Here is a 23,763-nt window from a genome sequence, read left to right as displayed (position 1 = left end):
TTAAGACTTTTCAATCAGTGTAGCTCCTTTGTCAAATTACCCCATGATCCCCATAGGATAAAGGCTAACACTATCCACACAGTGGGGCTCTGGGCTAATGGACGCCCTGCCTGGGGAAGTAGATCTGGTATATAGTAAAGATCCAAGGGTGAAGAAGTGAGAGATGTGATTACCTTCCATAGGAATGAGGTTAGAGGCCCCCTTTTTCCCATCTAGACCATGCTGAGAATACTGTTTCAGAAGGTTCTGAGCCTTCCGGATCGTGCCTGTCACCAGAGCCACAAAGAGAAGAGACAAGAAGACCTAGGAAATGAGTGAGGAAAAAAAAACCCACCACCAGCCCTCCACCAGTGCTAGTCATTGCAACCCAGTGAGATTATAATGGGCAACAGTGAGCATGCTCAGTACACACACTCGAACCCCAAACTGGGTTCCAGAGTGCCAGATCAATGGCCTATCCAAATCTGTGGCTTCCTTCTTACTAGAGAAGGCAGAACTCAAACTAAGCATTGCGGAATCAGCTTCGACATGCCTCAGGGGTACTGGGGGTGGGGGAGAAGGTCAAATCCGCTGAGAAAGGCGGTCAGGAAGCATCCTTCCAGGGACACTTTGATCAAACTTGGGCATAGAATGCTTAAGACGATAATTCCCTGCTGTGTGAAAGCAGGTACTCCCGATCAGTCCAAGCCTTCATATTATCCACCAAGAGTCCCCCTCAAACCAAGGGCATCCAGTGACCTTTACTACACACCAAGAAACCTGACCAGGCAATTAATGCTACAGAAAGATATGCCCATCCTGGGAGGTGTTTTATGAGCATGCTCAGTGTGGATCAATGAGGATTCTAACAGCGGAGGTGAAGGAGAATGTCTTGCAGTACAGGGCTAATAATGACAGCATCAGGCATCAATAGCCAAAGAGTGATTAGGGCACAGAATCTGCTCATCCCCCCCTTCCCTAGTTCTAGCGTTAAAGGGGGCAGGGTGAAGTCAATCACTAGGACACTATTCTTTTGAGGGAGCAAATCAATTAAGCCACAGAAAAAGACAATTAATATTAAAAAAAATACAACAGACAGCATTAAACAATAGCCGGTGCTGGACCCCCATGGCTAGGAAGCGCTGCAAGCACAAAACAGAAAGCATTAAAGTGTCAAGTGTAAACTAAGCACTGCTTACATATGGAAAGGTTAGTTTTAGCTCCTGATATGAACATTAACAGAAAACCCCACAGACACACACACACACACACACACGCATGCACACCCCAAGGCAGATGCTGTTGTCACACTGCTGCATGAATGTGGAACTGAAAATTTTGGAAAGGTATAAGCAGCTCTCTGGAGGGTTAACATGAAATGCAAATAAATTAACTAAAAATCAAAACATAGCCAAAATACAAAGCAAAAATTGCACTTCTGATTTAAAAAGATCGTAACATGCACCAACCCCTAACTTCCAGCAGCAACTCTGGCTGCCACATCACAGGTGCTATTAGCTAGTCTGGAGATCAGTGTTAAGAGAACTAGTTTACAGTGTCTGAAAAGTGAGAAGTCTTATCCTAATCACCTGCCAAAGTTTAAACGATAGGAAAGCATGACAGGGTGCTAGCTGTTCCACCAAAGGACAGTGGTAGCTTCCCTCTCCCCTTACCCAGTTCTCAAGGGAAGATTTATACAGGTGTGGATAACTGGGAGACACAGGAGGTAAAATATCTTTGAGAAGATCAGGGTCCCAAATTGGGCATGATGGGAGTGGGTTGAAGACCCAAGATGTGTTAAGTTCACGCCCCAATTCTAAAACATTAACCCTTGAGTAAAACACCTCACTTGCAACATTTTCTTTTTCTGATTCATCCCACCAATTTACAAAATGGTCTTAACCACTTATTTAAAAAAATCTCAATAGAACAAATTCACGTGGTGGTAATTTTCTTATTTCTACACATTCTAAAGGCTTGGGAAGAGTCATGTCCACTTCCTATATTGATATCATTTATTCCACAGGCCTCTGCAGTATTTGTTTTGATGTAATCCTCTACCCAAATGCTATCTGATTCATCTGGGGCAGTTTTAAAACACATGAGTTCTTTTCATACCAATGCCTCCAATTTGTAACAAGCACTTTCAGAAATCTTACTTACAACAGAACTTATTTTATTGTTTCCAATGGCACTAAAATGTGTACAACTCCTGGAAACATTTCTGGTGGTCTCGGTTTTGTAAGTATTCGTGCAACCCTCCCCCCCCTTATTGTAAATTGGAGTCAAATGTAAATTGCAGATCTCACTCCTGCTGATCTGTCATGTTGTCAGTAAGAATTCATTTAGCATGCATGCAGCACACATCAGTAGGAATAGCTAGTCCTAGGGGCACAGCCCACAACCTCTTGACATGCTTGCCTTAGTTAAGAGCTGCGCTGTCAGTAGTGCATTTTCTCATTTGCACAAGAACAATCACATGCATTTACATTCAGACATAGCAAGTGTTTGTGTGATTATTTCAATGCTGCCGCATCCCTGGTACTTTGTATCACAATGGGCCTTAATGGATTCTATTGGAAGCCAAATGCCTTTGTTCCATGATTATTTCCTCTGATCAGGCAGCTTTCAAATCAAATGGGATAGTGCAGTAGTTACTAATGAAGGCATCAAATTCAAGAGCTGAGCAGGGATCTAACTGGGGACACAGAAACAGGCTATTCATCCTGCTGCTCAACGATTATATTGTCTTCCCCATGGTACCACCTCCCCAACCGCTAGGTAAACTGGAACAGAAAGAATTTAACTGATATGAGCATAAGCTGATGCTTATGGGAAAAGGCCAATACGCTCCTGAAAGTTACCTCCAGAAGTCAAAGTTACCTCCAGAAAATTAATGAGTCTCTCTCTCCCACTAGGTCAAATATAAGGTGCAATTCTCAGACTGCTCTGCTGTCCTTTCCAGTATGGCAGTTTTCCATCCTCTAAGCAGTTTTCTAATGCAACAGAAGGTAGCTCTGCTCCCTATTTCCTTGTGAACTGACAGCAGGTGTCTGTAGGAGAGTGGGTGAAATTCGATGGCCTTTGTATGGAGAGGGTCAGACACGATGATCATAATGGTATCTATTGGACTTACGGGTCTATGAACACTAGCACCTCCTGCTGGCTCTAGAATAGCAGTTAACACAGTGGGGTTTGGTGTACCACACAAAAACGGCAGCTTTTTAAAAGCTTCTTGCCAGCAGAGTGGCAGATGTTTTAAGAATGATATTCAGAACAGGAGGATTTTTCTCACTGTGCTGTAGCAATTTTAGAGCAAATACCCCCTTGGAACCCCAACTACCCTCATCCTCTTCAATGCAGTGCTAAAATTTCGGAGTGGGAAGTGATCAGCGTTTTAAAAGGGCTGTAAAGCATTATGCCTACAATGAAACATGTTGTACAAGTTCCACTCATTTCAGGTTAGCTTTAAGAGCGTCTCTGTCTCACGATGAAGGATGCTGGAATGCATTTCAATGAATTGCTGAAATTTCACTCCAAAGCTTTAGAAACCTTGCTCATTTTGTCTAACACACAGCTGTGAAAAGGATCCTCCCTGGAGGACTATGAAGGCCTTACAAGTATGTGATGTGACCTCAGGAGGGTGCTGAAGAAGTATGTGGTACAACTGCAAAAGAAATGGTGATGGTGATACAAGACTGCATTGACACAATGAACAGGTACTGATAATAAGCTCCCCAGAACCCAGCTTAATCCTGGTGGGTTCTCTGGCTTGCGGCCCTGCCTCTCATACCTTGCCATCATTTTCACAGACACTAGCACCCTTAGACTTTGCTTAGCATTTGAAAGGGCTGTAGCACAGATTTATTTTAGTGATTTATTCTTTGCAACAGATTAAAGTGTGTATCAGGGTCTGTGCTGGGATATTCTTCCATTAGGACTGGGGAATTCTTAACCTACATGCTTGAACTACCAGATATCCTCCTCTTAATGCTGTCTGAGATTTGATCTGGAGTTCGCTTTGATCACTGAATCAATGGCATAGAAAACACAGTGATTTCCTTGCCCACATTTTAGAATTATGAAGATTAAAATAAGGGGCAATTAAACCCCAATAGAAGAATTTTGTTATGGAGTGCCACAGTTCTGATTTGGAGATCTGTTAGATTTTCACCTCCAGAGCCGTCCCTGAAAGCTGATGGGCCTGTGGGAAATAAGACAGGCCAATGCCAAGAGAGGCAATAGGAAAGGCTAGGAAAAAGATCTTGTTTTGAGTAACTATGGAGTTACAACACATGACTGGTGTATTTGGAGATGGATAAGCCAGTAAGAACTTGAGCCTGGTTCACAGAGAGACTCTGTCCTTGTCTGAGAATATGGAAGACACGAATTAGCTACTATTATTTCTTGAGACTCACAATACCCTAAATAATCACTTTACTGGATCTCTATTTGACACATGTAATGTCATCTCCATTTGCTCATCTTCTGAGTTTGTTTCTGTAACCCAGAAACACAAATACAAACACAGCCACTGCTTGGCTTATCTTACAAACTCTCTGGCTAAACACAGATCTAGGCCAAAATTTCCAAAGTGACTAGTGGTTTTGGGTGCCCAAAAGGAGACCTTTTGGACCTGATTTTCAGAAGGTGGGTGTTCAGCACTTTCTGAAAAAACAAGCCCCTTAATGTGTCTCAAGTTGTGCACCTAAAAACTGAGGCACATAGAAATCACTAGTCATTTTTAAAATGATCTTCACAGTGGGAGAATGACAAAATATTCAGCGATGGAAAGAGAGCTGTTGAGGTATAAGGGAAAGCCTCCATTATAACGTGGGTCTGAAACACATTTGCTGACGGTGTTAGTTTAGCAACATTCCACGATGACACTCTCTCTAATCCAGGAATCTTTTCCTGTATAGTTTCAAGATCAGACGGTATTGAAGATTGGGGGACAGATCCTAAATGTAGATCAGCGCAACTACACTGACTTCAATGAAGGTAAGCCGCTTTACACTCCCTAAGGCTCCAGGCCTAAGTCTTTTTTGCCTGTCTAGCTGCAGCTGTCTGGCACAGAAGTGCTAAATAACCAGAAAAAGTCTGCGTTCCTTATTGTAATTATTTGATAGAGCAGGTGCTCCCATCAGGGATGCAGAACACAGAATCAAGTGTTGTTATGTTTAAGAATTTGGGCTGGATTAAATATGGAAAAACACTGACTCCTCTTAGCAAAACTATCTACACCCACAGCCATCATCTTTCTGGACAGAGTTCACATGATCAACTCCATCCTGCAAAACTCAGCAGTACCGCTAGTAGTAAGAATGGAAATTCACACCTCTCCAGGTGGCTCGCTGGTGACAGGAAGAATTCTGTCTGAAACTCAGGTTCACTGTAGCTGGTTATAAAAGTCCTGCCAAAACCTGCCATGTCTTCATAGCTTTCTGAACTGTCAGCTTTCAGGAACAGCTCTGATGCATGGTACTGAATGTGGGGGTGCACCTTTTAATACCTAGTTATGTGGTCACCAGTTTTAAAGGTCTTCACTAGCAGATTTTCCCTTTAAATATCCCAGCCACAGCCTTTGCTATTAGCAGGAAGAGGACTGACTAGGAGGTAAAGAGGGACCTGGCAAGCTGCAGAGGAGACACACAAAAACACAGTTTACCTGGAATGAAGACTGCCATTCACATAAGGATTATAAAAATAAAGACAACACAATTAAAACGTATACTTTCCTTCCTCCTCTCTGGGCCCTCCACCAATTCCCACTCCTTCCTCTCCTCTCCAATTTTTTTGCATATAGGAAGAGCAAATATCTGGGATCCATACTAGAAATAGCTACATTTGAAATTATTTCTTCTGCACAAGCTAACAAATTGCATATTAAATAGATTGGACCAGATGTGCCAGAGCCTTGTGAGTGCTATATTGAAAGTAGATCCTAACAGAGGATCTGATATTCATTCTGAATTTGTATGCGATTCTTTTTTAGCGCTGCTGAAAGTGTCAGCCAGCCAGCCCTGGAGAGTAAAGTTCTCACTCCACAAAACAGGGACAGCGGCGGGGGAAGCTTTCCCCACAGATATGCCATAACCATGACCTGGAGTCTCCATCTCTGGGGAGAAATGGGCAGTTCAGTTTCCACAGCTTGCTAAATCTTTGGCCTCTTTGCTCAGACAGTTTTAGGATCATAGGACTTCCCAGACTAGATCAGGCCTCCTGTCCATCTCGTACAACATCCCATCTGACAGTGGCCAGAACCAGATGTTCAAAGAAAGGTGTAAGAACATCACACTAGGCAGATGTGAGAGAATCTGCCATCCACACAGGTCTCTTCTCAATCTCTAATAGTTAAAGACTGACAGGCACAGAACCACAAAGTTTCCAAAATTGTTATTAATTATGACAACTCTGGATAGTTACAATTTCAATATACATGACCAAACCCTTTGAGACTAAGAATTTAGCAAGATTCAAAATGACTTCCTGCGGCGGTGAGCTCCACAGTTTAATTACATGTGGTGTTAAACAGTCATTTTGTCTGTTTTGAATTTCCCACTTTCTAACTTTATAGAATGTCCCTTTTCTCTCATGTTTTGAGACAGAGAGAACAGAAATTCTCAATCTGCCTTTTCTACATCATTCACTATTTTATTGACTTGTGTCCCCTCCTGTCTGTCTCCTTTCTAAGGTAAACAATCCCAATCTTTGCAATCTCTCTTCATACAAGGGAGTTTTTAAAAAAATGTCGCCTGAAATATGGACTGGATGAGCCAACAAAGAAGTAAGAGATGAAAGAGGGTCTATAATCTAGGAGCTTAACTCAATGTGAAAGTCTCTGATAAGCAAAAAGGTGTTTGCCATTCAACTCCCATCCACCCTGCTACCTTCGATACAACTTTTATGACTAGATGCTACCCCATGAGCTGGAGAGGCACAAAGGAACACTCTGGTCAGTGAGAGACACACCTACTACAAACAAGTGGAACAACATGCCCGGCAGACGTTCTTTAGCATCAGGGCAGGACATTGATCCTTAAATTCTGGAACTAACCTGGTCTCTTGATGGGCTTTTTGGTCGGTGTGTCCTTCCTCTTGTTCTGAATGGCGGGGGAGTACGGGATGCCTGTGGAGGAGCTGTTCTTACGGAAATGCTCCTTCAGACCTTTGATGGAGCGGTCGAGCTGGCTGGAGCGGATTTGGTAGTAAACATTCATAAAGTCTAAGGAGACAAGACAAAGGTATGACTGATAACCAAACTCAAGGGATTGTTTGCACAATGAGGATGCTGTTGCTGGACCTTTCCTGAAAACAGACTCTGCACAAAAGGGACTGACCTGCTTTGACTGGGGTCCCACGTTCCTGCCTATAGATCTGTCCTAGGGATCTTTTGCTTTAAAGAAATTTGAGCCTACATTGTAAACTCTTTGGGGCAGGGAGTATCATTTGCTATTCTCTCTATTTAACAGAGGGGGAAACTGAGCACAGAAGAGTTAAACGACTTCCAAAGGGTTGTTATAAGCACTACAGAGAAATAGGATTTAAAAAGAATGATAAAATGGGTTGTTACAAGGAATCTGATTTACACTACTCACCTAGAAATGCCTTTGACAGAGAGTCAGAAGTTTTGCTTTGCTACCATTCTTTGTCAGTTTCCAAAGGCAATGTGATCTCTTGGCTGGTTAGCTGCAGAACTACCCTGAAAACAGACCTGACTGCTGAGAGGAGAGCTAGCTTACTGGCGGAGTTCCACAGTGACACAGACAGCCCTCAGCAGACAGGTTTTGCTCTCAGCAATGTGCAATAACATGGTTGATGGAGACCACTGGAGTGATCAAGATGAGCAAATATGTGATACATGATGTTTGTCTCAGAGATTGGCTCACTGAGGGGTTCGTTTTAGTTTACCTTGGTTTCTTCCATACTCCACCAGCCAAAGGGAGATACGGACAGTGTCTTGCAAGACACTCTCAGGGAGGTGTTCCAAAATCATATCTTCCTGCGTATCAATCTCATCCTCCCCGCTGATCAGATCCAGGATGAGAATCGGAGGAACTGGCTTGGTGTGTCGCGTCATCAGACTGCGGAATTCTGACTCCAGAGATTCCTTCCCCCTCTCAAACAGGGATTTCTGGGAGAGAGAGCAGAGACAGGAGAAACAAAGGTGTTTCCGCAACCTCTCCCAATATCTTTAAACATCACCTAATCTCTAGCGTTCCTAAATACTGTGTACCACTGACATCTGCTTGGCCTATTGCCAAAAGAGTTTTAAAAAGTAAGGAATTGGGAAAAACAAAGTCAAGGAATTACTCTGCAGGGGATGAAGTTTTGTGCAGCTCAGCAGCAACCTCTCTACTGCTAAGGGAAAGGCAATAGCTATTCAGAGGGAGTTCTAAGCACTCACAACGATCTGGAAAGGTGGGGTCACAGTCTGCTCTCAGTTACACTGCTGCAAATCCAGTTCAATGCAATTACTCCAGGTTTACACTGGGGTAACAGCAGATCTGGCCAATGGTATCTATAATAGGAGGTCTTGAAAGAGAAGAGGAAAGTGACATTTAAAGAGACAAGTTGAAGACTGCAGCGTGGATAATGCATAGAAGACTGCAGTGAGCATACAATTTCCATCCCTTCTTTCTGACCAATGGTCCAGCATTAGTGCTTGGAATAACTGGTTCTGAAAGTACTGCCTCACCAAAGCATCCATAGCCCAGGTAGCTTAACAGAAACTAAGTTAAAAAAAAGGAAAATCTTACGAATTGTTCTGATTCCTTTCTTGTTTCCCCCACAATGCTTCAAATGGGACAGTTTTAGCAGCTGAGATCTCAAAATGTTAGTTAGCAATTAATGCTTCATGCCACGTGAAAGCTGGAATTTCAAGCTGCTTTCAGATAGTTAAGCCTTCTAGCTCTAACTGTTCTTGTGACAGCAGCTGCTAAAATAATGCCAGAATTTAAGTGGCGGCACAGAGTGGGGAAGGGATCATAGGTGGTGGTGAAAGAATTCAAGATGGCAATGAGCATATGGGATTAATTTTAGAGTTGATACAGTATTTGATCTATTTTAGGTACTTATATGACCTCCATTACTGTAGTATATGAATGCTTCATAATCTCATGTATTTATCCTCACAACCCACCGGGAGGCAGGGCAGTGCTATTATCCTCACTGTAGAGATGGAAATGGAGGCACAGAGAAGATAAGTGACTTGCTCAGGGTCACACAGGGAGTCTGTGGCAGAGCACGGAACTGAACCTGAGTCTCCCAAATCCCAGCCTAACCACTGGCCTATCCATCCTTTCAGTATCACCAGGATTTCTAGAAACCCAAAGGGAGTTAGGCACCCAAATCCTATTAAATTCAAAGCACCTAACTCCCTTGGGCACCTTTGCAAACCCTAACCTATACTATTTAGCAAAGCTCAGAGCTCTGTTTTCGAAGTGCATGAATGTTTGTTTCTTATCCTGGGGATTCATAGGCTACTGGACTATTACCTCACACTAGCAGTGTTTCATAATGATCTAGGAAATGAGCATAGCAAATCCTGGGCGGTGGATTATAGACATTTTCTATCTTTGCTAGGAGTAAGAAATAATTTAGGCGCATGCAAGGTACATGCTTTCGGCTACCGTAGGTCTTACTGGTACAGAATCCTACGAAAGCCAACAGTCAGGAGGTAAAGCATTATCCTTGCTAACAAATCTAATCGGGATCCTAGGAGAACATTCCTACAAACAAATTTCACTTTGCCACTACCTGCCAATATGCTGCAGATGTCCAAGAAGCAGATGCCCACACAATGCCCCTGGTTTTCAAGCACACTACATACCACCCGGTTCAGTTCTGGGCTGTCAGGATTGTTGTCCTGGAAATATTCCACAGCTTTCTGGATTCTGGCCATGCAGCCCAAATACTCCTCTAGTCTCCCCGTAGGGCTGCAATGGAAATAGCGCACACATGAGAAAGACACCAAAAACCTCAACGCCGGTTGGAACAAAACCAGTGAAGACCTCAACTCCTCATTCTTCAGTCAGAGGTTAAAGGGAATTTTACGACTGCCTCCACTCATCACCACCCGAATTCACTAAGCAACTTGGAAAGGCTTGCTTTAAAAAGACCCGATTCAAGCAAAACCAGCAGCCCATTACAGTATTCCACAGTGCTATGAGACTGGAGTCAGTCCGCAGCCTCTCACTTCCCAAGCCAGCAATTGCTTCCTCAGTATTTCCACCAGCACACTCAGCCCTTGGTGCGGTGGGAGCATTTCATATAGCACCACAGTAACCCCTCTGGGCAACCCAAGTGCAAGCAACACTAGCTCCATAAAAGGATGCCCATCCAGTCCACGTTGGCTGGAAAGATGGAGGCAACTACAAGGAAGCAAAGTGCCTCTAGAAAATGTGGAGAATGGGAAGAAAGGAATGAACACAATGGATGGGAGCCCCACACAGGGATCGGGGGCAGAATATGTAAGAGGACTCCCGTGTAGACATGAGAGCAGGATTTTACCCTTAGAGGTAATGCTAAAAGTTCAGGCTGAGTTTCCTTTGGGGTAAGCACATAAGTATGTAAAAAATACAAAGAACAACAACAAGATTTTTGTGGAGACCTGCCCAATCAACTGTCCCTATTCAAAACAGCCATGGGAGAAAGAGATCCAGTAGAGGAAAGTAGGGTCCTGCTACTTGACTCACCCTTCCTTTATGATCTTCTCTGTGTCCTTAGCCACATGGTAATAACTAATGACATGATCCAGACAGGACAGGGTCTTCTCAACATTCTCCTGCAGACGTTGTAGATTCTCTGTCTGCTTATGCACAGGGATGATGGAGTTCTCCAGCTTCATCAAACGGCTCTCAAAGGAGGAGAGGATGGAAACCTAAACCCCCAAAAAGGATCAAACAGCATGGAGTTTTTCCTTCCACATAAAATACAACTGTATTTGTGGGCTAGTGGTTAGAGCAGGGTACTAGGAATCCTGACTCCCAGCTTCTATTCCTGGCTCTGCCACTGGCTTGCTTGTCTCCTTGGGGAGGTCACTTAACTCCCCTATGCTTCAGCTTTCCAATGTGTAAATGGAAGTAATACTTACCCACCGCATAAGTATATGGTGATGTTTAATTAACATTTGCATAGTACCCAAATCATTGCACGGAAGGTGCTATGGAAGTGCTATTATTTGACAGCCTGGGAAACCTATCCAAAAGGAGACAAACTGTAGGTGCTTAGGACAGGGAAAAGGCTGAAGCAGAGCCTACCGAATGCTTTGCTCGATTGCACTGAGTACATGTGAAGGAATTTTTACAATGAAGAAGCCATTTGACTGATGTTCATAGCCCTGCTCTGCCATGGCTATTTGGTTGCCAAGAAACTCCAACTTTGCAACCTACTGAATTGGCGGGCAGGTGGCCTGAGCAAAAGGGGATGTTATGGAGGAACAAAGTTCGTCAAAGCCCTTCCTTCTTTCTGCCAAGATCACCTCTGTCTTGTCTTGGTTCAGCACGATCTCTCAGCCTTCCCAATATCTAGCTGAGTTCAGTTCCTGGGCAAAGAGCAGCTGAAGCCAAAACTTAGGCAAGACAGAGGGGATACTGGCAGGAAAAGTATGTTACGAACTCACCTCCTCTATATCACCCCCTCTGTCAAAGACTCCTGCCATCAGATCATCACAGAGGTTTACAATGTTAGGGTCATTTTGGACTCCTTGAAACAGCAAAAAAACCACCACCACCCAAACCAAACCAAAAACCAAATCCATCTGTATTCCATCCAGTTAGACTCAGATCTGGCTACAGTGATCCAGACTCATTTACTGAAATTCAAAAGTAGGAATAAGGAGTGGCGGTGGTGGTGGTGAATTCATTAGGCACAGAATGCAGCAGCCCACCTGTTAAGCAACACGATGTGCTCATGGGCAACTAACGGCTCCTCCCTGTGCACGGGCTCCCTAATTCATACCAAATCCAATTCTGGGCCTATGTTCTGATGCGATAGATCAATCACCTCTCCCTCCACAGCCAGGATTATTAACATCAGCTACATTCCACTGGCACTACAAAACTGTCAACCAACAGGGGAAGGCTTGGGAGCTTAGGAGACTGATCTTTCAGAGAGGAGCTGGACCTAGCCTCCAGAACTCACTACCAGATGAGTTCAGAAAGATCACTGAGTACATTGCCTTTTCAGAAATAAGTGCAAAACTCATCTTTTCAACTTAGCTTTCCAATAGCTCTTCACCCCTCAGCCCTGACATACAGAACATTCGCTGTTTTCCCTGCTGGCAGGAGAGAGTTTATTTCTGTTGGTACATATTTGGGAGGCAGTAAAATACTGAGACGAGGAGAGCCATATATATAAACCTAGATAGATTAGATCAGATTGAAGGATCATTTGAACCCATGTTTCCAGAACTGACAAGCTTGTGCCCCAACACACTTCATAACCTTTCCTCTTGATTAGATATCTTGAGGAAAGTACCGATTGAACCCACAAGTTCCTCAAACTGACACAACCAGAGCTTCCAAAGAAACTCTCAGCAGAAAAAGCAACAGAATCAGAGACCAAGCAAAGCATATCCTAACTTTTTAACTTAATTTACAGGACTCTACTTACCATGTTTTTTGTGAGCTGATCACTTTTTTCAAGGCTCTCTCTTATAAAGGACAGTGTTTCTTCTTCCTGTCATTGGAATAAAGTAGAATTCATCAGTTCTGCATGATAGGTGAATTTCAAACCTTACCCAAAAGGGTCAAAGAATACTTCTGTGTATTTTTAACTCCTGTTAAAGAAAATGGCAAGTAATTTAGGTTGAGTTTAAAAACACATACCTTTAATTAGAACAGAAAACTTAACATGATATAACTTTTTTTTATTTCAATAAAGAGGCATCCTGGATTTAGACATTTCTCTCTGGTGTTATGAACTTAAACCCAACAAAATGGTGCTAGTTCGTGAGAATCAACTGATAATCTACATACAAAGTAGCACCAGTTTAACTATAGATTTTAATTTGTTTAAAATCAATTAACTCGGAGTAGCAAACACTTTTAATTCAATTTAAATATTCTTAAACCTGGCCTACACTACAAATTTAGGGTAAGAGTCACCTTGCATCGACCTCGTTATGCATGTGACTACACTCAAATTTGTCTCCCACCAATGTAAGCTCCCCATTATGACAAAGCAATAAACACCACCTCCCTGAATGGCATTGAGCCATGGTCAATGTACTGTGGTTGACAGTACGAGCGTAAACACTGCGTGATCTATATCGATCCTAACAGTCCTCCAGCAGCTTCCCACAATGCTTGATATTGACCGCTCAAGTCACAATTGTGAACTCTACTGCACAGGGGCCATAGAGACCCAGAATGCCCACATTAACCCCTCTCCACGTATTTTCAAAATGCCTTTCCCTGAACTCCCAGCTTGGCAAGCACACCTAGCAGCTCTCCCTTGTTGTGTGCAACTGTCCAAGTGAACATGCCGGCTACACGCTCCTGACACACTCCTGCCGGGAGCAGACAGGATGTCCTGGATCTCCTGGGCTGGTGGGGAGAAGAGGCTGTGAAGGCACAGCTATGGAGCAGCCATAGAAACGTGGACACTGGGGATACAGGTGAAGGGGTATGACAGGGGTCAGCAGCTGTGCTGCATGAAAACAAAGGAACTGAGGCAGGCATACAAAGCGGCCAAGAAGGCCAACACTGGATCTGGTGCCAAGCTGCACACCTGCCGCTTTTACAATGAGCTACAGCCATACTTAGCAGAGACCCACCAGCACCTTGCAGAGCACCATGGATACCTCAGTGGAGCTTGAGGCACAAACCCCTACCATGACCAGCAAAGAGGAGGAGGAAGAGGATGGGGGACATGTGACCTGTTGGTCCAGCTATGCTGCAAGCCAGGAGCCATTCAAAACTTCACTGTAGACTAGTCAGTCCTGGCAGCCAAGCCTGGGCAAGCCCAATGCAGGGGAATAAACCTCGGGTATGTAAATGCATTTCCCATTACAATCTTTCAATGAACAGATGGTGCCTGACCCCAGTGTAGCAGGACACAGGTAGCAACTTTTCATTAATTTACTCGTACTAGAAGAGGTAGCAGTTCAATAGAGATCAAGTTGTAATTTGCTTTTCATTCCCCTCTTGGGTTGGGAGCGGGGGCCTGAGAAGCAGTTTGTTCATGTACACAGGGATGTCCCTTGAATCCTGCGGAGTGATCTTGATGAAACTTTCATGGAGGTTCTCTGCAATCCTCTTCCCAATGTTTCAAGGGATGGCAGCCATCTTTCTTCCTCCACGGTAGGGTGCTTTCCCATGCCAGTCCGCAGTGACTTTGGCAGGCACCATTGCAGCATACAGGCACCACACCACACTACTGTTGCTGACTGTTAAAGTGCTCTTTACTTGGCCTCCCTCACCCACATAGCTCTGCACTGAGCTTTTCTAACTGTAGTTGTGTCTGGCTACACAGAACAGCGGCATGCAGAGTTTATCTCCACCTCAGTGGCAACATTTCCCTCTTTGCTACACACAACAGGCCACAAACAAGCAGATACAACCATTGGGATATTTTACTCACTGAGATCCAATCTTGTCAGTAAACAACATCAGCATACCTTCAATCACATTCAACAGTCATTCTACACCTGCTGTGTCAGTAGCTGAATCTTTTGCTGGTGCTGTCAAAGTGGCTGGTGTATGGCTCCATGAGTTAAGGGAGCAAGGCAAAGGCTACGACCCCAAGATCACTATTGGCATTTCAACATTGCCAATGGTAATCTGCCAGCCAGGAAAGAATGTCCCTGCCTGCAGCTTTCTGAACAGTCCTGTGTTCTTAAAGATGCGAGCATCAAGCACCTTCCCTGACCAGCCAACACTGATGGTGGTGAAGTGTCCCTGATGATCCACCAATGCCTGCATAATGCTTTTGTTGAGTTACTCTGTGGCAAGGTGAGCTGGTGCCAAGATAGGGACATGCATGCTGTCTATTGCCCACTGCTGTCCAGGAATCTCATTGCTGAAAATCCATCTATGTCCTGCACATTGAGTAGCAGGAGACTATTAATGACAGTGCACAGTTGCATGACAACAACCCCTGCTGTGGATTTTTCCAAATCCAAAACAATTTCCCACTGACTGGTAGCCATCTGGCATTGCAAGCTTCTACAAAGCAATCACCACTCACTTCTCCACTGTTAGTGTGGCCCTCATTCAAGTGTCCCTGCGCTGGTGAGCAGGGGTAAGTTCGGCACACGGATCGAGAAATGTGGCCTTTTGGATCCGAAAGTTCTGCAGGCACTGCTCATAATCCGAAACCTGCATTACCATTAGCTCCCACCAGTCAGTGTTCGTTTCTCAGGCTCAGAAGCGGCGCTTCATTGTCTGCAGCTGCTTCGTGGCCACCGCTGACAACTCTGAATGAATGTTCAATATATTCCACAGCAATTTGATCTCCACCAAATTGTCATGCCCCCCATTGCTGTGGTTCTTCCTGAAGCTCTGCAAATACTGGAGGATCGTTCATCCTGGGTTTGCAAGCTCACGACTACAGCGCAGAGCTGCATGGGCTCCATGCTTCCATCAGCGATGCTGGACAGTGAGACGTGCTGCATGGGTTTGTGGGATTTTTTAAAAAAGCTTGAAAATTATGGGATATGGATGGCATTATGGGATGGAGAAAGTTGCTTGATAGAAACTTGACCTCTTGTTCCCGGCCACCTCTGCATGACTCATTTCTGTCTCAGGATGTATTGCCACAATTTCACAAAAGACAACAAGCTGGATGATGTCAAGCAGGGCCGGCTCCAGGGTTTTTGCCACCCCAAGCAGCAAAAAGAAAAGAGAGAAAAAAAAAAAGCCGCAGTCGTGATCTGCAGCTCTACCGCTGCGGCTTCAGTCTTAGGTGGCAAGTCCCTCACTCCCTCTTGGAGTGAAGGACCAGCTGCCAAATTTCCACTAAAGACCCGGACGTGCCGCCCCTCACCGTTGGCTGCCCCAAGCAGCTGCTTGCTGGGCTGGTTCCTGGAGCCGGCCCTGATGGCAAGTTGCATATTGGGATACCTGTCCATGGTGCACCACATTGTGCATTGACCCAAGCACTCTCGGGTGAGTATGTGCAGTGATGACACCAGGAACCAAGTATGAATGCACACGAAAGATATACTAACTGTGGTGGCTTTAGGCTGATGTAACTTGTGTCAACCAAAGTTTGCAGTGTAGACATGGCTTATCAAATTAGCTTACGCCTGTAAATTTAGGCAACAGACACAAATTAAACCATTTTTAATCTGATAAAATTCTGCCCACACAGGGGTTTGCACCAATTTAACTAAACTGGTTTAACTCCAGAGTAATCAATTCTTTGTTTGTCAAGGTCCAAATTTCTTGGTCAAGGTATAGTCCACGTCCAGACTCCAGTGAAAACAACAACAACAAGGATAATAAAGTAAACAACAAAATTTTGTGGTTCATTCAAAAGCATCTGGCAGTCCAGGTTAGGCCCCAGGCCCACCTATTGACTATCCCTGGTTTAACTGATCTTAATTAAACCGCTGCAAGTTGTGTGTGCAAACAAGGCTGGGGAACAAGAAGGAACCTGAACTGTCAATTGTCATCTTCCAGGATGAGGGAAATGCATGAAGTCATAAGAAATGGGTCTTCTCTTTGCACAGGAACCATTCCCAGAGCCTGTGGAGTGCTGGAATCACTCTAGGGATAGGTTAGTCTCCAGAGAAAGGACAATTCTCATAGGGGTCATTCAGGGCCCAAAGTGGGGGAGAATCTCTCTGGAGAGGGGGTGTCACAGGAGTAGAGCTGTCTAGTCTGGTTCTATGGGAGCAGGGAGGTCTCAGTTCCAGGGAGGTCTATCTAGTGGTCTCAGTTCCAGAGAAGTGGAGCAGGCCAGGGAGGAATCTGGCTCCAACAAGGGTCCCCTGAGCCCCAAGACTGGGGAAAGTTCTGGGGTGGGTCTCTTAGAGGGGGCCAATTCCAGGGGAAATGGAGCTGTGTAGAGAAGGAAGATCTCAGATAGCAAGGTAGGGAAAGGTCTCTTTAGAGGAAGAAGCTGTTCCTAGGGAGTGGAGCTGTCCAGGGCAGGGCACAGTGTCTAAGATGTGGGTGGGTTCTGGGGAGAGTCTCCCTAGCGCCGGTTGGTCGCAGTGGGTTGAGGTGTCCGAGATGGGGCAATGCCGCCCGGAAGTAGGGTCACCAGACTGCAAGTGTGAAAAATCGAGATGGGGGTGGGGGGTAATAGGAGCCTATATAAGAAAAAGCCCCAAATATCGGGACTGTCCCTATAAAATCGGGACATCTGGTCACGCTACCCAGGAGGAGGGGGAGGTGGGTGGTTGGAGCTGCCCGGGGTGTGTGTGTCAAGCTCTAAGGGAGGAGTCTTTCAAGGGGGGGGCTAGTCAGGGGGTGTCTCTCAGGGGCTGGAGCAATCCAGAGGCGAGGAGTTTTGGGGGGTGGAGGATGGGGGGGGTATGTCAGGAGGAGTCTCAGGGTGGGGATGGGGGTGGAGCTGTCCGGGGGGCTCCGGGGTACGTGTGGCGGCCCACAGAGAGCCGGACCCCTGCGGGCTTGCCGGGGAGTGAGGCGGGGGTGCCCGGGCCCAGCCCCCCTCCTACCTGCTTGAGCTTGTCCTCTATCTCCCTCCTGCGGGCGGAGGCCTCCTCCGGAGGGATCATCCTGCCCCGCCCTGGCGCCGGGACTGCCGCGAGCCTGCTGGGAACAGCCAAGGGGCACCGGCCTGCCAAGTACCCCCCAACCCGGCCGCGCCCGCCGCTGTCGACTTCCCCGCCCCCCGCTTCCGCCTCACGCCCCACGCCCACTGCCGTCAGCACCAAGCCGCCATGTTGAGCGTGGCAGGCGGTGATGCGCCGGCGCCCTTCCACAGGCAGCCATCTTGAGTGTGGTGGGCATCAGTACGCATGCGCACCTGGAGGACCCTACGGCAGCGGCCGCTCCCAAGCAGCAATACGCATGCGCTCCTCCAATCGGAGCCATATTAAGAGTGGCAGGCAGTGGTATGACTTTTCGAAGATCGCCATGTTGGGAGTGGCACTGGGTCTCCCTTGGCATATTTAGTGCTGGGGGGTGGGTGTATCACTAGTGACGGGTAGGAATTAGGAGGAGGCACATATTGAATACAGCACATTTGTTATTACACCCTCTGAACCATATCGCTCCGCCTCCTGCTAACAGTGTGACTGGCTGGGGTAGGTCACTCTCCTGCACCTATATTCTCCACTCCATAGCACCAGTTTAACTATTCCAGTGCAGTTTCCCCACAGTAATGGAGTGGGGGATCAGGCTCAAAAGATCCTGCAGAGATCTCAAAAGCCAGTGCCCATTTTTAAAAGATTGTTACCCCATCGGTTACACAATTAACATTCTCTTCAGTTCACGGGGGCAGTTATGTGACTATTAAGACATTTTAGGATCCGGCAACCTTCCCTTTTAAAATACCAGTTGAAAGTAAGGAGAAGAAATGTTCACTAGTGATTATAGCAGGGATCTGGGTAGGGTGACCAGGTGTCCCGATTTTATAGGGACAGTCCCGATTTTGGGGGCTTTTTCTTATATAGGCACCAATTACCCTCCACCCCCGTCCTGATTTTTTACACTTGCTGTCTGGTCACCCTAGATCTGGGAGTTAGGGCTCCTGGTTTCTTTTTCTAGTTCTGCTACTTATTTGGGCACAGTCACTTGATCTGCTTTTGGCTCTGTTTACCCAACCTCTCACTTTGTTCTTCAGTTTACCCTGTTGCAAAGTGGGTATAATACCACCCTCACAGACATGTCACAAAGATTCATTAATACTCTTTAATTCTCCAAAAAACATGGATGGAAAGCGCCATCAAAGTGCAAAGCTGTATTATTAATATCACCGTGTGTGAGTTGTCTGTGGCACTGCAGCTACAAAATGGGCAGCAAAGGTAGGGTGACCAGACAGCAAGTGTGAAAAATCAGGATGGGGGGTGGAGGGTAATAGGAGACCATATAAGAAAAAGACCCAAAAATCGGGACTGTCCCTATAAAATCGTGACATCTGGACGGTCACCCTAGCTAAAGGCCAAGGGTCAGGATTTCCCCCTCAGTGCTTGGCTACTGCCATGGAGGCACACAATGCCAATTTATGGGGGCTACACACTGTACTCCCTCCACATGGAGATGAGAGTAAATCCCTAGACAGTCTCTCTCATTTTGGGAGTTAGCATCAGCACACTCACCTTTCTCCTCTTGATAAATCTCCTCTCTGAGTGGCTTGCCTGATACAGAGACGCTCAGAAGATATGGTGAGGAAGGGTGCAAAAGAACCTAGCGAAAGTACACATATAAGGATATATATCCTTATATGTGTGCTTTCGCTAGGTTCTTTTGCACCCTTCCTCACCATAATATCTTCTGAGCGTCTCTGTATCAGGTAGAGAGCATCTCCCAAGAGCATCTCATGGACCTCTAGCAGCAGGTCGTGATTCCTTCAGAGCCTTCCAAACTGAAAGCCGCACAAGAAACACACATCAAATCCTGGCACTGTGAAAATGAGAAGAGCAATTTCAGTGGTACAAAAGATCAGCAACATGCAATGAATTCCCAGAACCATTAGTCTGAGAATGACATGTAAAATGCAGCACATCCACCAGATGTCCCCAAGCACCAGCTTTCCTCCTTTTGAGAAAAAGGGGGAATTGTACAGTAGAGCAGTGGTTCTCAAACTGTGGGTCGGGACCACAAAGTGGGTCATCGTGACCCCATTTTAATGGGGCTGGTATTAGACTTGCTGGGGCCAGGGCCGAAACCCGAGCCCCAGCCTCACTGCCCAGGCCAAAGCCTGAGCCCCGCCACCCAGGGCCAAAGCCTGAGTGCTTCAGCCTTGGGTAGCGGGGCTCAGGTTACAGGGCCCCTCCCTGAGGCTGCAGCCTTAGGCTTTGGTTTTGCCCCCACCCCTTTAGGGCAGTGAGGCACCGGCTTTGGCTCCCTGCTCCTGGGGTCATGTAGTAATTTTTGCTGTCAGAAGGGGGTCGCGGTGCAATGAAGTTTGTGAACCCCTGCAGTAGAGTCTCTAGGGCTAGCCTGGAACCAAAGAAACAAGAGAGGACTTTCCAACTATTAACCAGAGCAGCCATAGGGGGAATATTGTTTTAGGCAACTCGTCCAAGCCAAGCCAATCCTCCAACACCCTTCACCCCTCATGTGCAACATGTGCCAACTGTAATTTATCTGAGACATTCCTTTGGGGGTGGAGGGAAAGGTCTTAATGCCACAGATCAAGGTAAATATCATATCGTAAGCTATTTAGCAAACAATAATGCTAATATACAGGGAAGTGGGAACTACATTACCTGGCTGGGAAGTCATTGACAGCTAGAAACATAGCATAAAGAGGGGAATTTCCCCACGTTGGTCCCTGATAAATGAATCAGCATATCATGGACTACCCAGTTTCCCTGAATCCATTACTGGGGAAGGGAGCTGTATTGTAATGATTAGAAGGAAGTCTGAAGTGTTTTCTGTTATTAAATCAGAACAACAGCTCTTTGGAGCAGGGACTCTAATTTACTATTTGTTTATACAGCACCTAGCACAATGGGGCTATGACTTAGGGGAGGCTTCTAGGCAATACAACATTGTAATAAAATAAAAAAATAATATTTTGCCCTTCACAGCATCTCAAAATGCTTTACAAATAAATCACAGAGTATCACAGGTCCCTGGAGGGTAGGAATTATTATCCCCATTTTACAGGAAAAACAGAGCCAGAAAAAGATTAAGTGACTTGCCCAAGGTCACATAGCAAGTCAGTTGCAGAGATGAGGACGGCACCCAGGAGTCCTGACTTCCATTTAACGCCTCCCAGCTCCAACCATTAGAAAGCATTACCTCCCAAGCAGAAAGGGCACCTTGCCCCTATGAGCATCCATCTTCTGTGCTCCACAGGGAGCAGAGTAGAGGAGTTAGATTTATTTGCACAGATGATGCCACACTGTTGGCACCAGACTCACTTGCTGCCCTCATACTGCTCCCAGCAACCAAGAATGTTGCCGTTTATGGGGCGTTGCTCTTTCATCAGGACACCGTCCAGTCGTTTTTGGTTGTTTGCTTTTTTATTTTATTTGCAGCTAGTAAAACCCTTTTAGAATCTTGAGGGAGAAGGGAAAAGTCCCCTTGCCTTTTTCCTTCAGTTGGCAAACATTGATTTCCCCGCCCCGGTGTTTTGGATGGAGCTGAAAGTAAACCAGGGGCTGTCTTTGTTCAGCAACAACTTCAGCATGTATTACAGAGCACCTTATCTTGCTGCAAACAGCTGTGTTTGTGCACCCGCTTCACTGAATGGGATGTGTACAACAGTGTGTTTTGCCTGTGAAATTACCCGGCTGTGACCATGCAGACATGGTGTGCAGGCTCTGCTGAGGCTCCTAGTTTGGAGACTTCGGCCCTCTGTGTGTAGGGAAAAGAACCTCTCTCCAGCCCCCCCGCGTGGTTTGGTACCCGCATCACGTTTCAGCTGCCTCATATTGCTTCTGCGACAAGCTTTATCCTACAGATATTTGAGATATTAATGAGAACACAGAGATGTCAGATCAGTTCCTTTCGCCCCAAATGGCTGCTGTCGATAACAGCCCTTCTGCCGCTCTGGCTGCATAAGCAGCATCCTTTATGTCAAATCTTGCAGTGCTGTTCAAAGGAAAGCACAAGCTGAAAGGGCTACTGATGAGAGCTTTCGAAGTTCCATCCTTTTTCTGCACCGTGCAATGATATTACTGTATGTTTGCTCCCTTCCCACTGTCCCACCGCCTCCCCATTGCCCTCCACTAAGGGACTTGGATGCTAGAGGTGCTGGCTAGACTGTGGCCCCCTTGACATCAGCCTTTTGTTTGAGGATCTTATGAGCAGAGCTTTATGTCTGTCCTGAAAAGCCAGTGAAAAGGCTCTGTTCACTCCCTATGGAATTACTTGGCCTATTAAGGGAAAGAGGTGAAGCTGGGGTCAGATGCCAGAGAGAGTGACATAGGCCATTTCTCAGGAGTCGACCCTGCCCCCTGCTCATGGCCTCCTTACCAGGCAAGCTTGCTGTTTTCATTGTAGGAAGGAATTGAATTTGTGTTGGAGAGTTTGGGATGGAGGGTTTGGAGCTTCTGAGCTGATCTTGTTTTCAAAAAGCCCCTAGGAAGCACCTGCCAATAATCAATTGGGCACATAATCAGGCAAGCGTAATCAATAAACGTACAATGACCAGATAATCACAAATCATCAATAAATCACCAGCCCAAACACAAATCACAGATATAGCGCCACATCAAAGATAAGACTTCAGATCAAACACTGAGTGCTGGTAAAATATGCTTTCATTGAAGAAGGAACAGCTAAGGAGTTAGTAAAAACACCAGTTATTTCTAAAAAAATGTGAAATTACAATATGAAGGCTGGGGCACTGGGTGGCTCAGGGGATTTCATCTCCAGGCCTCCAGATTCAGTCCGTCCCACACTGGTAATGACTGAAAGCTGTCACCTTCGATGGCTGTTCTGTGGCCTACGTGAAACGAGTCTCAGTCCTGTTCCCTGGTGCAGGGGTGACCCCCCCCCCCCAAACCAAACTACTGTCAATTGTTGTCCGACTCAGCAGGGAGAGCAAGGACTGCAGGGCCCGTGAGGACTGAACCCCCTGGGTGCATGTGGATGTGGTTGGGTGGGGCCACCTAAACTATGCAAGAAATTCCAAGGAAAAGATTTCAAGGGGTTAAATATAAGGGTCCCAGCAAAGTGACAATAACCCCTATTGCACCTGGCACATACAGGCAGATTAAATGCTGTGTCTGGATTTCGTGCTGGTGAAAGGGGCCCGCCGGACAGACCTGGAGAAGGAACTCTTCTCTCCACAAAACAGGCATGGCAGGGCAGCAGCAGTGCCAGCTTCCCCCATGCTGGCCTGATTAAAGGAGAGACAAGCAGGGAAGCTCTCCCTGTACCAGCCAAGGAGGAGGGGGAGCTGTGTGGATGCACCGCTCCCCCAAACCAGGGCTTTCAGACGAGGAATGGGAGCTGTACTCCCACTGCACCCCCTTTCTTTAACACCTGTGCATTCCTGACCCTGTGGGTCCCCCTGGTCTGAGAGGGGTGTTCAGTCTCCAGGCCCCATTGAGTATTTGGCTTCTGCTGTTCTCCAGCCAGTGGCAGGGCTGAGTCCGACTGGCAGGCAAGGATTCCAAAAAGGGAGAAGAGCAAAGGCCTCCTGTTGCCGTGGCCTATCCCCTTTTCTCTGCCTCTCCTCAGCTTTGTTCTCCAACCTCTTGCGTGGACCAACCTGGCAAACCACCCAAGGGAGGGAAACTTCTTGACCACAAGCTTCTACCCGCTTGGCCAAGGGGAAGGAGGTGGAAGGCCGGGAACACAGTTATGAGGCTGAGCCTGTTTTGGATCCATTGTCTCCAGAGGAGAGACATGCAGGGCGAGAACTCTGGGGAAATGGGAGGGGGAGGAGTGAGTAAGGCCTACATGTTTCTTGAATCTTAAAGGAGGAGGAAACATTATAAAGGCCAAATTCTTGCTGGTGCCCCAGCAACGAAACTGCAGTTGCTTGTAGGAATAGGAGGTCAGGGGTGGAGAGTCAGCGGAAATTGAGTGCCCCCATGCTGGCCCCTCTAAGAGTCATGGAGAAGCCACAGATCTTCCATGACCGGAGGGGGCATTGCAGGATATGCCCTAGAGTGGTCTAGAGGTCAAGGGGCTTGATCCACATATCAGTGTGTGGCAATGAGCCAGCAATGGCCTTTCTGCA

General features: G+C 46.3%; 1 protein-coding gene across 7 annotated transcripts in view; it reads right to left on the bottom strand.

Moving 5' to 3' along the window:
- Positions 1 to 17,777, bottom strand: part of EXOC7 (exocyst complex component 7) — a 33,273-nt gene extending 15,496 nt beyond the window's left edge. The window contains exons 1-8 of one of the 7 annotated variants that reach the window (XM_044982213.1): positions 17,612 to 17,777; positions 12,595 to 12,660; positions 10,677 to 10,861; positions 9,812 to 9,917; positions 7,891 to 8,113; positions 7,037 to 7,204; positions 5,648 to 5,659; positions 174 to 266 (exon numbers count right to left, since the gene is read on the bottom strand). In XM_044982213.1, coding sequence (XP_044838148.1) covers positions 174 to 266; positions 5,648 to 5,659; positions 7,037 to 7,204; positions 7,891 to 8,113; positions 9,812 to 9,917; positions 10,677 to 10,861; positions 12,595 to 12,660; positions 17,612 to 17,671 — 913 coding nt within the window. In that variant the 5' untranslated portion in view covers positions 17,672 to 17,777. The remainder of the gene's footprint in view (positions 1 to 173; positions 267 to 5,647; positions 5,660 to 7,036; positions 7,205 to 7,890; positions 8,114 to 9,811; positions 9,918 to 10,676; positions 10,862 to 12,594; positions 12,661 to 17,611) is intronic. The other 6 variants (XM_044982216.1, XM_044982215.1, XM_044982218.1 and 3 more) reach the window with 6 other exon arrangements.
- Between the last annotated feature and the right edge of the window lie 5,986 nt (positions 17,778 to 23,763).

Source organism: Mauremys mutica, chromosome 12 (assembly GCF_020497125.1).
Source record: "Mauremys mutica isolate MM-2020 ecotype Southern chromosome 12, ASM2049712v1, whole genome shotgun sequence".
NCBI lineage: Eukaryota > Metazoa > Chordata > Testudines > Geoemydidae > Mauremys > Mauremys mutica.
The sequence above is the reverse complement of the archived record's forward strand: the minus strand, read 5'-3'. Positions and strand labels throughout refer to the sequence as shown.